The sequence below is a fragment of the Ambystoma mexicanum genome, chromosome 12, assembly GCF_040938575.1.
Source record: "Ambystoma mexicanum isolate Mex_15411 chromosome 12, UKY_AmexF1_1, whole genome shotgun sequence".
NCBI classification, from domain to species: domain Eukaryota; kingdom Metazoa; phylum Chordata; class Amphibia; order Caudata; family Ambystomatidae; genus Ambystoma; species Ambystoma mexicanum.
In genome coordinates, this window is record NC_090936.1 from 871,064,997 (window position 1) to 871,083,220 (window position 18,224).

At 45.9% G+C, this 18,224-nt stretch overlaps 1 protein-coding gene across 7 annotated transcripts in view; it reads left to right on the forward strand.

Moving 5' to 3' along the window:
• The window catches only part of FRS2 (fibroblast growth factor receptor substrate 2), a 620,941-nt gene that overhangs the window by 501,686 nt on the left and 101,031 nt on the right, over window positions 1-18,224 (forward strand). For 6 of the 7 annotated variants that reach the window (XM_069629345.1, XM_069629344.1, XM_069629343.1 and 3 more), the window contains one exon: window positions 4,524-4,679. In XM_069629345.1, coding sequence (XP_069485446.1) covers window positions 4,524-4,679 — 156 coding nt within the window. Of the gene's footprint in view, window positions 1-4,143; window positions 4,193-4,523; window positions 4,680-18,224 lie in introns of all 7 variants that reach the window. The other variant, XM_069629347.1, reaches the window with a different exon arrangement.

Consider the following 18,224-nt stretch of genomic DNA (forward strand, 5'->3'; position numbering starts at 1 on the left):
TGCTGAAACGGGGGGACTTCATGGCAACATTGGATATGAAAGATGCATACTTTCATATTTCTATGTTGCCAGCACAAAGAAAATACCTAAGGTTCATGATCCAAGAAAAACACTACTAGTTCTAGTACTCCCCTTCGGCATCGCCTCGGCGCCAAGGGTGTTTACCAAAGTCCTGGCAGTGGCAGCAGCACACCTGCGCAGACTATCAGTCCCAGTTTACCCTTACCTTGACGACTGGCTCATTACGAGGGACTTGTTCGACGCTTGTTTTTGGAACACTGAAAAAACAGTAGATCTCCTCTTCAGCCTGTGCTTTTCAATCAACGAAAAGAAGTCCAGCCTAGTGCCCAGCCAAGTAAAACAATTTCTGGGGGCACTAATTCAGACGTAAGACTGTCTTGTCCCCCCCCCCACCCCCCCAGCGAGAGGGTTCAGAACATGCTCTCTGATTCCTTAATATGTAGCCAGTCGAGAGGTGACGGTACGCAAAGCCATGTGGTTACTAGAGATGATGGCGTCATGTATATACTTGGTTCCCCACGAGTGGCTGCGCATGCGTCCCAAGCAAGAGTGGCTCAACAGCCAGTGATGTCAGGCCAGCGGACAATGGGAAGATCTGGTAGTTGTCTCGCCAGCCCTCGTTCTCTCTCTGCAGTGGTGGTCGAGGGAAAATCTCCTGAAGAAGAAAACCTTCACCACCCCTGCAGTGGAAGCCACTCTCAAGACAGATGCATCTCTCACGGGGTGGGGAGCTCACCTGCTTCAGCAGACGGCACACGGAGTGTGGCCCCCTCAAGTAGCATCCAATCATATAAACTTACTGGAGCTATTAGCAGTGTTCAAAGCATTGAAAGCCTTTCAGGTATAACTGCAAGGGAAGACGGTGCTGATCTTAACTGACAGCACTACAGCATTGTATTACCTGAACAAAAGGGGCACTCGCTCTCCAGGGCTATCCAAGCTGTGCCAAAACATTTGGATATGGGCTCTCAAACACAAGGGGTTTTTGTTGTCCCAACATGTTCCAGGGGAACTCAATCTTCTAGCAGATGTACTCAGCAGAAATGTTCCTCTGCCAGAAGAATACGAATGGCGACTGCACGAAGACATTGTATCCAGCGTCTTCGCAGAATGGGGGTTCCCAGAGATCGACCTGTTCGCTACTCAGGAGAACGCCCAATGCCAAGACTATGCCTCCAGGTACCCCCAGAACCGGTCCAAGGTGAACGGTCTCTGGATAACTTGGTCGGGTAAATTTGTCTACGCTTCCCCCCTCCACCCATCCCCCCAACTCCCCTTCTCAACAAGATGGGGCACAAGATGCACCAGGAACCAGTTACCATGATACTAGTGGCCCCCATGTGGGCCCGCCAACCCTGATTCGCTCACCTGATGGAAATGTCCCTCTCCCCACCAGTCAAGCTGCCCTGCCTGTACAACATGTTGTCTCAGGACAGGGGGGAAACCCTACACCTGTGCCCCCAAACCCTGAATTTAGCAGCCTGGCTCCTGAGATCATAGAGTTTGGACACCTGCAGCTCCCTCAGAGGTGCATGGACATACTCGGAGAAGCGAGGAAACCTAATACACGTTATTCCTATGCTAGCAAGTGGAAGCGTCCTGCCCTTCAAGCCCAGAGCACATTCTACTCGAGGAACTGGGGCATCCATAGCATTCATTGCAAATGTTCCTCTTGAGTCCATTTGCAAAGCGGCAACCTGGAGTTCTGTACACACCTTTACAAAACACTATTGCCTAGACACTCATTCTAGGTCTGATTTTCAGGTGGGACAAGCAGTACTAAGACATCTTTTCTCTACTGTTCCTTCTCACAACCCACCTCCCTCTCCGGGTACTGCTCGCTAGTCTATGCACAGCATGTGATTCTGAGCAGATTAACAAGCATCAGAAGACATGCATTACTTACCGTAATAGCATTTCTGATGATTGTATCTGCTTGGATTCACAGGCGCCCTCCCTTCCGCCCCGCTCGGGGTGGAAGGAACATAGACTTCTTACTACTTTCTCTCTTCATGTACTCACTCACTATAGCCTTGGGCTCCCTCATGGCAGAAGAAATACAATCGGAGGGACCTCGGCGCGTGAGGGATTTTGGGTACTACACACGTCACGATAGGCATAGTGTTACAGACACGCCTATGCCGACGTCCCCTTTCGGTCCCCGAAAGACAAGATGCAATACTCTGCGGTTACCACTGGATGTCGGACCATATGCACAGCATGTGAATCTAAGTAGATCCAATCATCAGAAATGTTATTACGGTAAGTAATGCATGTCTTACTGTCCTTGTGAATGAAGTCACCTCAGGGTGTAGGAATTGTGTAAGATGCATATCCAAAGAGTATGCACTAACTTGTTCAAAATCTTATAAGCCATTTTGAAGTGTATTTACATTGTTACATGAACTACATTTTTAAAGAATGCTTATTTAAAAATGGATGTTAATTAAATAATTATTTATAACTGAAACCTTGAGTGTAAGCGATACTTGTATTTACGAGATTTCATTGCTACAGGTCACATTTACCCCTCTTGAGATAGGCCTGGCTGCTCAGTCACACTATCAACTTATGTAGTACAGACAAATACTTAAAAGTGGGTTACCTAATACCAAGCAGATGTGTTGTGTATTCTCACACACTGTGACTGCATCAATTCTTAGCTAACAACGACCCATAGAATACAACTGAGTCCCACGCATAACTTGGTTTAGCTGTTCACATATCTGAACTCTGACTCTTCGACAATTTGACACAGCACCCATCCTCGCACCTTTGTAATATGGGCTGCTGTTAGAGACCTGGACATTCTCTACCTACCTTCTATGTGGCTGTGCACACATGCATTTTACCACTCCTTCATTACTTTCAACACAGACTACTGTCTTCGGAAGGGCGTTCATACTCAGTGCTTCAAGGCCATACTAACTATATGCCACATAAGATGTGGATGTCCGATTTGCTGCACGCTATGTACAAGTACCTCTTACATTGGGGAGCGTGGGGGCGATCACCTGCTTTCTTTTTCATGCCCAATACCCAGGAGCTGCTTTTAGCTGATATTTATAAGATCTCTATTTCAACACATGGAAGAGATGTGAGGGTTATTATTCCAATGCTTGCCATCCATCAGTGCATAAGGATATAGTGTTCAGGAGTCCGAATCTTTTCTCAAACTTAATTTTAAGACATCTCTTTGCATAATAGATTTGGAACCTTGCTGACACTTATTCATTTTGTATGCTAGTTTTAGTTTGTGGTATTATGCTCTTCAATGGGGCAATTAAGAATGGGTTACTGGGTGGTGCCATTGGGGGTGAGGACTTAGTTACATGAAGCAGTACTCTGCTTTCTTCGTTCCCTCATTTTAATTAAAGTCTTGGTTTCCATAGACTGGAAATTGTCAAAAGCTTAGATCCAACATTGTAAATATGTGCACATTCTGTTGATAGTTCACAGACAATAGATGGTCCTGTTGTTGGCGAGTGAAGAAATGACTGATTCATTGTCACTTGGGAAGAACTACAGCATCCGGCTAGGCAAGTTTTTTTCTTCAGGAATATTGTTTTTAAAACAGGATTATAAGTTTGCTTCGAGTGTGAAACCCACTTAGGAGCAATCTCAGATTAATGATTTAATGCTTTCTGCTAATTTGTATTTGATTGTGTTGTGTGAATTATAATTTGGATTTACAAGAAAATATTTTCAGTCCTTAATTTATGGCTAGATTTGTAGTCGCGTGATTGTTTGTTGTAATTTGTTCAAAAGAACAGATGGCGAGCAAATAATGTTTCATTTATCTCCATTGAATAAACATGCAGCCTAGTTTATATTCCAATTGGGATGTTTTTATTTTGATTGGCAAATTAAGAACAGTTAAATTGAGAAACCAATAAAAAAAGAAATAATGCATTCTGAAGCATCTAAAAAAACAAGTCCTTACAAGACTGGGGATTTCCAATTGCATCTTATAAATGGTACAATTGTTTCTCTTTAAAATGTTAATGTTACAAATTACAAGAGAATCATATGGATCGTGTTGATCAATTAATTTGTGTTTCCAGATATTCTACTCAAACAAATTAAAACGTTTTAACTTTAACTTAATGCTTACAACGGAAGAGTAATTCAAAGCAGGGATTTGACTGGTTGCCTGTCTTTGCAGGTGATGGTAAGTTGGGCTCCCTCTGCTGTTCATTGACTAAGCAGCACAATACTGGGTCAGGAACTGTGCACAGTATTGTGTTCAGCTTTGTTAAGTGTACGTCTTTTCCCAAAAAAGACTGTTATTGTCCATTTACTGTGTTTCATAGGCCTAAGAATTAGAACTGTTAGTTAAAATCCATATTTTTTGTGCAAGCAGGTTTTTCTTTCATTCTTTCAGTGTGTTATGTTGAGCGGCATGAACTTTGGGTAAAATGTTGTGGTATGCGTCATAGCTTTGTTTGCTTGCCATATATTTACACTGATGCAGCAAGTGAAGTGCATTTTTCTTTTTTTAGGAATCTTTGCATTTAAGTGTGCACGAGCAGAGGAACTGTTTAACATGCTACAAGAGATTATGCAAAATAATAGCATCAGTGTGGTAGAAGAGCCAGTAGTTGACCGGAATCAACAGACTGAGTTGGAAGTTCCTAGAACACCCCGAACACCAACAAGTACGTATTTCCACTGTCTTTTTAGTATCAATCAACAGATGTTTATTTCAGAATTGTCTTTAAACCATTTAGAACATTAAAACCACATCACAGGTTATTAACATAGATTAACAATTTCATAGTTCTCGTTGCATCTAAAACACACTATCCAATGTTTAGTTAATAAAGTGCAAGTCCAGTATTTTAAAATAAGACCATTCACTTGATTCCTTAATGCTATTTTAAAATCATAGGAAAGGTAACGCACACTGGGTTTTGCTTAGATATCAGACATATAACTAAAAACTTAGAAGCTTTTCTTTCTGAACAGCCATGCCTGATAATGTACTTAGAGAATGCAAATACCACAATACAATACCAAAATACAAAACAAATGCATCAGATAGGTTTCTGGTGTTATATTGCAGCAATACAGATTTTAGATAGCATTTCCTATATTCAATTTATTGGGGGCATAGGAACAAGAAATGCTCAATATTTTATTTTATTTTTCCGCAAAACAAACTGGGCATCGCTCCAAGTCCAAAACATGCCAGTTGTATAGTTGAGATCACAAGGGTAGTATGCCATATCTATGTTTTATATGAAAGATCTTGCAAATGATGGATTGATGAGATCCAAATATTTTTCCAGCCCGTAAGCCAGTTTACAGTGTTCATCTTTACGAGCTAGTGCTGAGGATAAAAAGTCGTTTTCAATATTCGCCTTTAACTTTATCAGGTATGTCTCTTGGACCTGTTTCTTAGTACAAGAACTGATGGAGACTGGGTCATGGTTAATTGGCAAAGTAATGTCACCCGCCAAATTCCACCGTATTCTGAGACACCAATTTATCGGATTACCAGTGAAGACATGGGTCTAATAATACAATATGTAGGAACCCTGAACTACGCTAAAATGGAGGCTATTTATATAACGGCACCCCTGGCAAAGCTCTATACTCGCATATAATATACTCCTCAACATAGCAGCCAATGCCTGCACTCTTTACCATACTAAGCCTCCTCTCACTGCTTAAAACAGTTTTCATGCTTTGCACCCATTTGCTGGATAAAACTTGACCATGTACCGGAGGGTATTTCCTTTTCTCATTTTGCATGGCAAGGGTTTTATAATGTTCAGGTATTGCTGCCAGTTTGGACACATATTAGAGCCGTCAAAAACGAGGCTGATGTGGGAAGCCGCATACTAAAGGATTTTCTCGTCCTTTGGAAGATTTGCTTTATTTAACCATTTGATCTTCAAGCTCAGTCAACTGATACTTCTTACCTATATATTGTTGGTGTTCAATACTCAATGCCTGAGCATCTTTCTCATGCACTTAGTATCTGTGCAACAATTGTCCTGTCCATGTTTTACTGCATATTCACACAGATATCTACATCCGATCATATATCATCATTGTGCATGATGTGAGAAACCTGAATGTGTCTCTCCTGCTAGTCCTCGGGGATCTGTGATCCAGGTGGCCCAGACACGGCCATCGCGTTTGGATCCAGTTCCTGGGGGTGGACCAGTGGGAGTGGGATACCGGATGGTGAGACGCAGTGTCCCCTTTCCTGTAACACCTTTTCCCCATCCTACCAGGTAGGATACTTGGGAACTAAATCCCCCTCCCCTTTCCCGACACTAACAGTTTCTCATGGTTAGCTCACTGTGATAGAAAGACCTGAGCCGTATACCTGACATGTCCCAACACAATGGTCAGTCAGAGTAAGGCAATTACCGATAACACACACCAGACTTTCATGACACTTCCGCACACGGATAAAAGGCAGAGCACGAAAGCACACTGAGTGAGGCAAAGCACATAAGGAAGCAGCAGTTCCAAGATGGCTGTTTAATATGAGGAGAAAGACTGCAAGACCAGAGAGGGCTGCAAGGAGGGAAGTGCACTTGACCTTTTCAGAGGAAAACCGTTGCTTTCACGAGCCTTCAAGAATAAGAAACATAGGACCCGTAATTAAAGCTGAAAAAACCTGCATTGTGTGTCGAAGATACCCCACTCTTCCGCATGCTCTTAAAACAAAGCAGCGTCAGTAAAGTCAGAACAGCAGGTGAGTCAGGGAGACTGATAGCAGACCGGTCTGTTAGAACCAAGATTGCAAGGGGCAACATTGTAAGGAGAAATCTCAAGAGAAGCGTATGTGACGAGCAACGCAAATATAATTGAACACCAAAGGAGTGACTTAACATTTGAAGCCAAGATAGATAACGTATACAGAGTGGTCCGGCGCCATGTGGGTGCTCATTCGAAGGTCTGTTAGATATCAAACTGAGAGGTGGCAAATGTAAAAAGGAATTGTGAAATCAAAGTGGTCTTGCAATGGTTCAAGCTAAACCCTGTGCACATATGAACTGAAATAGTTTCGAGCCCGGCTGAGGGAAACTAATTGTGTAAGAGGAACGAGCTGAGCCCGGCTGAGGGGTGATCCGGTGTGAACCTTGAATCACCCGATAAAGAATATTATCTAAACAGTGGAGAAGGGGATCTGAGCCAGAAGAGAGGATCCAAAGTAACTATTGTGGTATAAAAATGGATCTGAGCCCGGCTGAGGGGAATCCAGGGTGAAGAGTGAATCACCTGACTTGCGTACTTGTCAGAGGAAAGTAACTTCGTTTGTTTTGGTATATCAGGCCCGCTGAAACATACTCTTGAGAAGTAAAATGACTTGGGCACAGAGGGCTCAGATGTTGGTAAAGTAACTGCATCCTCGTGCAGAAGCAGCCCAGGCGTGTGCTATAGTCTAGTGAACCGCCTTGTCCTGTGCTGAAAACATGGGGATGGGAGGCCAATGGCCTAAACATCCCGACAGATCATTTTTGTGAACACTTCTTTCTTTTTCATAAACACTACCCCACTCTATTTGTATTTAGAGGTAATGATTGTCAATATTTATTTTCAGTATAGGCCCTTTTATTTTGATGTGACCCCACTAGGATTTCATTATTATTATTTGATGGTCGTAGTTTGGTCCCATCTGTAGATTTAGGATTAGATAGGCGTTTATCACCCCCTTTTTGAAGTTCAATAAACAGACCTTGAACTGTGGTCACTTGTGTCTGTCTTACTCTTGATACCATGCCTTCCTTACATTGTACGCAGCAGGTAAAAAATGTGGTCCAGCTGTTCACATAATACTACTAATACTATCTGCATGGGCAGTGCATGGGTAGCACAGTAGAGCCCTCAATTCCAGACAGTTGCCGCTATACTGTGCCTAGAGTCCTGCACCCAACAGCACACAGCTGAGTCAAACGAGAACTTTGGTCTGGCTGGCACATAACCTCTACCATGTTCAATACTCTTCTTGTTTTTTTCTGTCCTATCAGTGCCCTTCCTCTCCGTATTCTAAATATCTCCACACTAGACTCATCTGCTCACATCTCTTCTGTATACATCACAATATTCTCTCTCAAAATAACATAACCCATTTGAGCTGACAGCTCTGTTTCAATGGTACGCAGCAGTGCAATAGCAACCTGATATCCATGAAAGCCACAGTAACACTGGGCCTCAATACAACTGAGTTTGTTGTCTCTTCACTTTTTCTAAATAAATATCTATAAGAACCACTTTGTCATACATAAAAGAAAAATCTTTGCCCCATATTCAGGCTCTTTAACTGACTATTCCACTTTCCTTCCTCGGATACTTTGGACAATGGCACACATTAATAAGTATTGCTTGTAGTCAACCACCTCATTGCACTCTGCGATCACTTGTAATATGTTGAGGGACGACACTGTGAGGCAGGTGAGGAAATACGTTATTTATTAGCAACGATAGCGCAGAGAGCAGCGGGCACCTCTGCCAGCTGAACCGAGCTCTCTCCTAGGAGCCCCCATGTTCTAGAACCACATGTGTTCTGAAACTGACATTAGTAAAAACGTAACACATCTTATCCCTCATGAAGGAACAACAAATTGAGAAACAACATTCAAGAAAGGAAAACACAATGCAAATGGTATAGACAACCAACTAATGAAAAAACTGGTGTTAACAGAAGAACCAAATTACTGAATAATTAAACACAAACAAAATCCTTAAGTTTGGTGGGAACCATTTTTTACTCTCCCACTCGCACGACCCCCATCCGGCACTGACCTTCCCTCATCCGCACTTCTCACTTCAGCGCCACCCTCACTGACCACAACTCCATCACCGCAGTCCCTAGGGGAACCAACCCCTCCCCACATAAAGCCAACCTACCCTTCGACCACACTTCTCCATCAACCACCACCACACTGTCCCTCACTGCAGCAATCCTTTTTGGCCCCAAGAATTTGATCTCTAAGCATTTGAGACCATACCTGGAATTTTTCATCAAAACCCAATCCCCAACCAGCCAGTCGCATTCCTTAACCTTGAAAGTCTCATTGAACATGCCCTTATACTGACACTGTGCCTCTTCCACCATTCTCGCACCTATTCTTGATCTACACTCACACTGCATGCCAACCCCATCCATCCCGGGCACACATTTGTCCTTGGCTGGCGTTCCTTCAACAAAACAATAGGGGACACTTTAGTAACTGAGTGGGGTTTGATGTAGTTAATTCATATCTTGCATTTCAAAACTGCATTCCACAACACCCCCAACCTCATAGCCAGCTGAAACCCACTCTTAAGGAATCTATTGGCACGGTCCAACAGCCAATTTGCCATGGAGTGGTGCACGGCTGTGCATGTGTGTTTAACCAAACTGCAGCAAGAATTTCTTCATTGTTTCTGAACAGAACTGCACACCAGTATCGGTTACAATTTCCGCGGGAAACCCCTCACAACAGAAAATTCACTTGAAAAATGCCAACAACTCCACCGTGGTTGCTTCCCGTGCCCCTTCGAGTGCTAATGCAGTAAACCAAAAGTGAACTTGAAACCTTCTCCCAGCCCTTGAATGGGTCTCATTATTTATTTTTATATTTGTAAAGCGCCCAAACCCTGAGGCAACAGGTCGCTGTTGCAATCAGTTACATGATATAAAACATAGCAGTGGTAGTGTACAGATCTGCTTAGGAAATGCATTAATGAAAACATACAGAACAAACTGTCAACATATGGTGAATTAAAGCTTATTAGGCAAAGAGACAAGTTTTTAGTGCCCTGCAGAAGGTCCAGTAAGAGGCTTCGGCTCTCAGAGCTGTGGGTAGCAAGTTCCATTGGTGAGCTGCAGTATGGATGGCGCCATAACTTTTCTAGAGGGACAAGTTATGGGCGCTTAAAATGCACCTTTAAGCGTAAAGTTGAACAGTGTTCTTGGGTTAATAATTATACCCACTTGGCCACTATTAGAAGCTATTGCTATGTATCATGGGTGGTGTATAAATATGTAAAACCTCTGAAATATCTGAGGCAATGCCCAAACCCATCGCTCCAGAGCTTTCGATTAAGGCTTCGTACAAATCAATTGCCAACATATGTCTCTGTGGGTGCACAACTGGGGATACCCCTCATTCATGGATAGACGTTGCTGTATATGTAAATTACCTGGGAAACTGCAAACCAGTTTTTTACGGAATGCTCGCCTATAGGCACTGAAATGAATACCCTAGGACGTACGGTACACTGCTATGATTCTATAAAGGAAGATTTGTTTTGGGACTATTGTCTCAACATGGATATGGAAAGTATGCACATTACCGCTTGTGGTGTATTATTTAAAAAAAAAAGCCTGTCAATTGATAAGTAACTCTTGGGTCAATAATGAAAGCTATGAACACATTTTATCTGTACAGTTTTCTGGGGTTTTTAGATGTTTAGAATTTTATATTTGTATTTATTCTTACCCAAATGTTTTTATATAGTAGCTGCACTTAAGACTAGCTTTGATAGGGCTTAATACCTATCCAATAATTATCCAATAATTAATACCCATAAACTCTGTATATTCAACATCTAGTATCTAATTTTGTTACCTAATATTGATTGTTAAAAACCATTGGCATGTGTGCTGAGGGGCCCTGGGTGATGTTTGGTATGGGCTTAGGATGTGTAGCATGTGTGCATTGGTTCCTGGTAAAAGTAAAGTTTATTACATAATTGTACATTGCCTTAAGAATTTTAAGAACCGTATGATCTTGTGACAAGCTTAAAGTTAGTCAATGTTATTGTAATTTATGGATTGTAATTGTGATCAAGTATTCAGAGAAATTGTAATTTGTGGATAATTTGTGAACTGAATTGAGAATTGAATTGTTTGTGATTATATTTTGTAAAAGTTCTTTTAGAACCATATACAAATAAATACATACATTGGCAAGCTACTACTGAGGGAAAGCTCACCCCTTCCATCCCCCCCTCTTGGCTCTCTTGACTTAGGGGTATGTGAGTCTATGCTCGTAGGTTGACCTAACTGGTCTGGTAGAGTTTGTTCTCTGAATGTTCTGGGCCAGGTAAGGTGGGGCAGTGTTACTTAAGCATTTATGGGTAATCAATAGCGTCTTGAATGTGATTCTTTGTTGCTGAGGTGTGATCTCTTCTCAGGATGTTCAGGGCTGTGCAGAGGCAGTTGGTTTGTATTGTCTGCAGTTTGATGTTTTGTTTGGAGGTACTAGTATACAGGACGTTACAATAGTCCAATTATCTGGCTGTGAGGGCTCTGGCAATGGTCAAGCAACTCTCTGTGGTTAGAAATTGCCTGGCGGATGTGATGAGTTTAGCTGTGTAGGCTGCTGATGACGCTACTGCCCTTACTTGCTTGGTAAGGGAGAGGGCAGAGTCTAGGTGGACACCCAGCAGTTCTACCGAGTCTTGAGACTGGGATCTGAATTCCATCTATGGTGAAGGAGGAATATTGTGGGCTGAGCTTCTGTAGCCGGGTCGGTGAACCTGTGAGGAGGATCTGTCTTTATCATTTAGTCACGTAGTTTGCAGCCAGCCATCCATGTTTGGATGGTGGAGTAGATGTTTAGAGTGCAGGAGTCATCTTCGTAGGAGCCTGACAAAGGGATGAGGATTTGTCTCATTGGCATAGTTGGTGTATGATATGCCGATGCCATCCAGAATGTCGAATAGCTGTTTGGTGAAAATGTTGTAGGTGGATGGGGAGACACAGTAGCCTTAGGGGACACAGGGAATGGATATTGGAGGTGCATTTGCTATGTCGGAGAAAACTCTCATGGTTCTTCCGTAGAGGAAAGATGCCATCAATGCGGTTGCATTTGCAGAGAAATTGGGTGACGTAGGATGGTGAGTCTATTTGGATTTTCAGGTCAAGTAGGGCTGATTCTGTGCCGTGTCTGGGTCAGAAGCCTGATTGGTGCATACCTAGGATGTGGTTGACCTAGAGGTAAACTTTGAATATGATTGTAGGCTGATCTGTCCAATATTGTGTTCAGGAATGGTACCTGTGGTGATAGGGCAGTTGTTGAGTCAAGCTCGGTCAAGTGAGGGTTTTTTAAGGAGAGGACTGACCCAGGATTACTTTAGACTGGCTGGGACTTGGTTCGACGAGAAGGAGGCGTTGATAAAGTGGTGATAAAAGGTACAAGAGATTCCGAGCAGTCCTTGATTACTGACGCTGGGCAAATGTCGGCCTTGCAATTTGAAGGTTTAAAGTTGCTAATTTACTTGGTTTCAGATTCAGTGATGTCCCTGAATTGTGGTGGTGGTGGTGGGGGGGGGGGGTTGGCAGAGGAAGTCTGAGTGTGTTCTGTTAAAGGGTGACTTTATGCCAGCTGATGTTTTGGCTCGCTTGAGTTTAACTTTTTTCTTGGAGAAGGTCCTTTTTGTCTCTTGTGGCCTTCTGAATGTTACTGCACCATGCTTCATCTTTTTCAATGCATTGGGGGTTGCAAAGGGCATTTTCAGCTCCCTGAGTATTTTAAAAAGTTCTTTAGAGTGTGAATTTGCTTTCTGGGTCCTCTAGTTGTAGACTAGGGCTTTAGCTGCTATGATTGCTTGTTTGTATTCTTTGGCGATTTTAATGAAGGCGGATTGTGTGAGGTCAGTGGGGTCTTTATTCCAGGACATTTCTGCCCAACGTTTTTTAGTGCACATGGCTTGTAGGTCTGTGGTGGGCCAGGGGTTGAAGTGGCGTGTTGGTTTGGCTTTCCTAGGGAGGAGTGGGGCTACCAGAGTGATGGCGTTGGTCAGCGTACTGGCATGGGACAGTTATGTGAAGGGATTCTGTGCTCAGGAGTTTGAGTTATGGGGAAAGGGAGTCTTTGAACATTTTACGGGTGCTGCGTCTACAGGTGGGAGGTAGCGAAGGCTGAGATGCTGGTGGCTGTTTGCGCAAGGGAAGTGAAAATTCTATATTGTAACGCTCACCTGACTCCCACGGAGACGCTAACCAGGTCTGGACTGCTGCAGCCTCTTCTAAGGTGATGCGCAGAACTCGGAAGACCGACTGGACAGGACCCCCAAATCTCGCTTGTCTGACTCGCAGGAGAATCCTTCTGCAGATGGAGAAAGGGGATTAACTACCTGCGGAGTAGCGCATCGGCCTCCCACTTCCCTCTTTCACTCTCCTCCGACCACCTCCGAAATTCCCCGTTAACTCTCACCTTAAGGTTTGAAAGGACGAGCTCTCCATCCTGCTTCTGGTGCAGAGGTGCGATTATATCCAGTTACTTCTCTGGTGTTCGGATTGGTGAGGATCCAAGCTTACTTGACTTTCCTGGCAAGGTGCCTTAAGTATACTGTTGTAAAAGTTCAAGAGTTGGCCTCCTTTTCTATTTGCCTTTATATTCAGTAGTCCGTCTCTTATCCCTTTTATCACAGGTGCTGAGTGAAGATTTCGCGTAGAGGAAACAATTCGCCAAAGGTAAACTCAGGTGAGTTTATGATGGGTGGTTCCTTGAATGTCCTTATATTCACCCACTAATGTGTGTCTTTTTTCCCCATAGGGGCCGGGGTACATTACTGCCGAAGAAGCGGCGCCGACCCGAGATGAGGAAAGATTCTCCCAACAATAATCAGGTAAGTCTTATGGCGAAAATCTGGCTTTCCTCAATATGTTCCTTTTGCTCACCTTTTGTTCTTCTCTTCCCCCTTAGGTGCAGGTATGCGGCGGATCGTGCAGATGGTCACTAAGGAGCACGGAGATGCCTCGTGAACAGGTGAGTGGAACGCGGTGCTGCAGCGAGCAACGCGATGCATCTTTAAAATAAATGTCTTCCCTTAGGATCGCCGGCGTGATGACTCCGGGTAGAAGCAGGTAATGTTCTTCTGTTCACCTTTTCCCTTCTCTTCTTTCCTTTCAGGTGTTCCAGGATGGAGGCGGGCGTGGCTGGAGTCAGGATGCAATGAGCAGACACGGTGAGCGTCCAGCTCTAGGTGCAGAACAACGCGAAGCGTGAGCTGCTGTCTGGGCGTGGCTTAAATAGCCCCCAAAGTAGTTCCAGGTACGTATTCTTACCCGCCCACGGCTGAGTGGCAAAATAGTCCCACAGGTAAAATAGTCTCTTTCAGGCCTCAAAGAGGTCTGGATCTGGCAGCACGGTCTGCATCAGGTAAGTTCACATAAACACTCCCTTTATGAGCCTAGCGCCTATGGCGCCAGGACTGAGGTCCAAAATGAGCCTGGCGCCAAAGGCGCCAGGACAATGTCCAAAGGGCCCCTACTACGGTTTGCTGGCCTTTTCCCCGGGAACATGTCTGCTTCCGGGGACGCTGGTCCTGGACTGGTTCTCCGGGAGTAGGCATCATGACAGATATGGTGGTCGGACCAGAGGCAAGTAGTGGTAGAGACGATGTTGATCGGACTGTTGACTGCAATCCAGTCGAAAATTCTACCCTTGTTATGCGTGGGGGAGGAGATGCAATTCACGAAACCGAGGTCTGTTAGGGCAGCGGCTGTAGAAGTGGCTGAGGGATCTTGAAAGCCTAGGTTGAAGTCACCTAGTATGATCATTCTTGAGGTGGGTTTAAGTCACCTAGATTGTGGATAAGATTTTCCTCAAAGGAATTGATGGGTCCTGGCTGGCGGTAGAGGATGTGCATGGTGATGGAGTCAGTAGGGGTGTGGAGAAGTTTGAGGACCATGTGTTGGCAGTGTCAATCTGCGCAGTTGTTGGGAGTCTAATTTGGAGGGTGTCTCTATAGATAATGGCGACACCACCACCTCTGGAATCAGGGCGGCCACATCCAAGTATGGTGTAACCTTCAGGTATGGCCATGGTCAAGGCGGGGCCAGATGTCTGTGTGAGCCATGTTTCTGTGATGGCAAGAAGGTCTAATTTCGAGGGGTGTGGTGTCCTCCGACGTATTCCACATCTGACAGTAATGACCACAGCTGTGCTGTTTCGGAAACATTTTCGGCGTAGGCGTCCTGCGTCGATGAAGTCGATACGCTGTCCCTTGAGGGCCTCGGTCGAGGGTCAACATCACCGGATGTTATATCTAGGACACCCGGCGCCCGTAGCCTCAGTTCTATTTTTTCTGCGAACGTGTTCGCTTCGGAATCTCGGCACACTCGATTCTTCTACTTTGCGAACATTTCTTCATCTTCTACCCCCGAAGTCAGGCTTCAAAAAATGTTGGGACTGCGGTTCCAAAATGTCCATTACGGACCCGCACGACATCTGCTTCTGGTGCCTCGGCGAAAGCCACGCCACCGACGACTGCCAGTCCTTGACATCGAAGGCCTTGCGGGAGCGGAAGAAGAAATTATCGGTAGGTAGGGTATCTAAAACCCGTAAGTCGAAATCTGCTGGGATTTTGACTGACGATTCGAGGGGCGACTCTCCGTGTCGGCGTAAGTCCAGAGGGTCTCAGAGTAGGTCCCGGAATTCCTATGCCTCTTCTAGGCATTCTCGGAAGCGCCGTCACCGGTCGCCTTCCATATCCTCGTTGGAGGACTCTGCCAGACGGCGGGTGACTTGTCCCAGCAAGTCTTCATCGCCAGCCGAATGGGACGCATTCCGCCAGCAGATGATGGCGATTTTCGAAACGCAGGGCACCATTCCATCCGTGCCTTCGAGGGAAGCCGGCAAGGAACGAGCTAGAGCGCCACCACTCGCATGCCGTTGGACGGTAGGCGTGATCATCTGGAGCCGTCGAGGTCCCGATTCGACAATGTTGATCGACATAGCCGTGCCAGGTCCCGGTCCTCGACGCCCTCGAGACTGTCAGAACCTGTGAGGCCTTCTAAGAAGGCATTGACGCCATTGGCGCCATGTCTGTCGAGGGACTCTCTTGAAGCTCCGAAGAAGTTGTCGACGCCATCGGCGCCGACGCTGTCGAAGGACGCTCTCGGGGCTCCGGCCTCGAAGCCGTTGTCGAAGTCATTGGCACGTCAGTCGACGTTGACGCCAATTCCATCGGCGCCCTCAACTCCTTTTGAGGAGGATTTACCGGAGGTGCCCAGGAGGGCTGTAGAAACTCTGAGGAAGGCTCTCAGTAAATCATTGAGGCCTGTGTTTGAGCCCTTCTCTGGTCATCCCCCCAGGATGGATTTGTTCCAGCCTTTGGATTACATTTCAGAGGTGGAAGAAGGGTCGCATGAGGAGGGGGTTGTGCCTCCTGAGATTCCTGATGACCTGTTGTCTAGTCACAGCCAAATGGAAGATTACGTCAGTCCTTACATGACCCAAGTGGTCTTGACACCTCTCCGGCGGTTGAGTTTGGCAGGCCTGAGCTTGGTACACATGCCGAATCCTCATATAGGCGTCTCATGTCGAGGGTGACTGAGTACTTGGGGTAATCTACTCCCCCTGTGGATTTTCTGCAGGATGATCCTACGGACATCCTGGAACAAGGTGCACCCACTGACCCGGTGTTGCCATTCCATATGGCCTTGTAAAGAAGGGCGGCGGCGGCTTGGACTGCTCCGGAGAGTCTCCTGGCAGTGAGTAAGTCGCTTTCGAAAAAATACCGTCCAGCCAGTGGTGACCCCTGCTACTTGTCTACGCACCCCACTCCGGAGAGTTTGGTGGTGCAGGCGGCTACGGCCGCAGCAAAGCATGCTGCATACCCTACCATCCCTCCTGATCGGGACGACAAGCGCTTTGATGGTTGGGCAAAGAAAGTATTTTCATCTGGGGGTATGGCTTTAAAGGCAGCCAACTCCGTTTGTGCCTTGGCAAGATTAACTCACACTCTGTGGAATTGTGCATCTTTGGCGGCTGAACATATTCCAGAAGGGGAGGAACGGGATGGTTTTCTTTCCCTCGTACAAGATGGCAAGGATGCCATGTGTGAATCTGTTCAGTTGGGTCTGGATGTGGCAGACTGTGTCAGCCGGTCCATGGCGGCGAGCACCGTGATGCGCAGGTTTGCGTGATTGCGGAAATCAGGGGTTTGCTCCTGATATGCAATCCTGGCTTCTCAACATGCCCTTTGATGGTGTCCATCTTTTTGGCAGCAAGGCCGACGAGAGCCTCGAGAGGTTGCAGACCTCAAAAGCTGCAACAAAGTCTTTGAGCGCCGCAGTGTGTCAACCTCTGCCTTTTCGTCCTAGGGGACCACAATGGTCCGGTACTACTATTCCTTTGGTAGATCGAGAGGAGCTGCTAGTCAAAGGGGCGACCGTAGGAGTACCAGAGGTGGAAAGCAAGGTACTCGGGGTGCCAAAGCCGCTCGGGCAGTTTCTTCCTTGCCCTCAGGCACTGCCGCAGCCGCTTCCGCTCAGTCATGAGGCCATGGCCCATGGTTCACCGGTTGGGGGAAGGCTGGCGCAGCATCTTTTAGAATGGCGTGCCATTACTTCAGATGTGTGGGTTCTGGAGATCATAGCCCACGGCTACAGTCTTCCTTTCCGGCAGAGGCCTCACAACAATCCACCGGGGAAGCTCTCTTTGAAGCATCCGGATCTGCTGGTTGCGCAGGAAATCCTGTCCCTGCTAGAGAAAGGTGCCATAGAACTGGTGCCTGTAACGCAGAGGAACAAGGGATGGTATTCCCCATATTTTTTGATCCCGAAAAAAGACAGAGGATTGAGACCCATCATGGACTTGCGTGGTTTGAACAAACTCCTCAGGAAGAACAAGTTCAAGATGTCTCTTTCTCAAGTCCTCCAGGCCCTTCAACGTCAGGATTGGTTGGTGTCTCTCGACCTCAAGGATGCTTACTTTCATGTGCCAATTCATCCCAAGCATAGGAAGTACCTGAGGTTCGCGATTGGCAACTCGCATTTTCAGTTTCGGGTCCTGCCGTTCGGATTGATCTCTGCCCCGAGGGTCTTCACCAAGCTGATGGTGGTGGTGGCAGCATTTCTCAGGAAAGGGGGATTCACTTCTACCCCTGCCTGGACGATTGGTTGATCAAGGCGCGTTCTCCCAAGCAAGCCCTGAATCATCTGTCCGTCACCTGCCACTCCCTTCACAAGCTGGGTTTCTCCCTCAATTTAAAGAAGTCCCATTTTACACCTACCCAACGGCTCCAGTACATCGGAGCAGTGCTCGACACATCTCTGGGGCAGTGTTCGCCTCCCCAGGTGAGGGCTCATCACATTCTGCAGATGGACAAGTTTCAACATGCCCAGAATCTCCCGGCGTTTGAGTTCTTGAGGTTGTTCGGCCTCATGGCATCCTACATTCTACTGGTGCCTGAGGCCAGGCTGCGGATGAGATCTCTGCAGTGGGCTCTCAAGATACAGC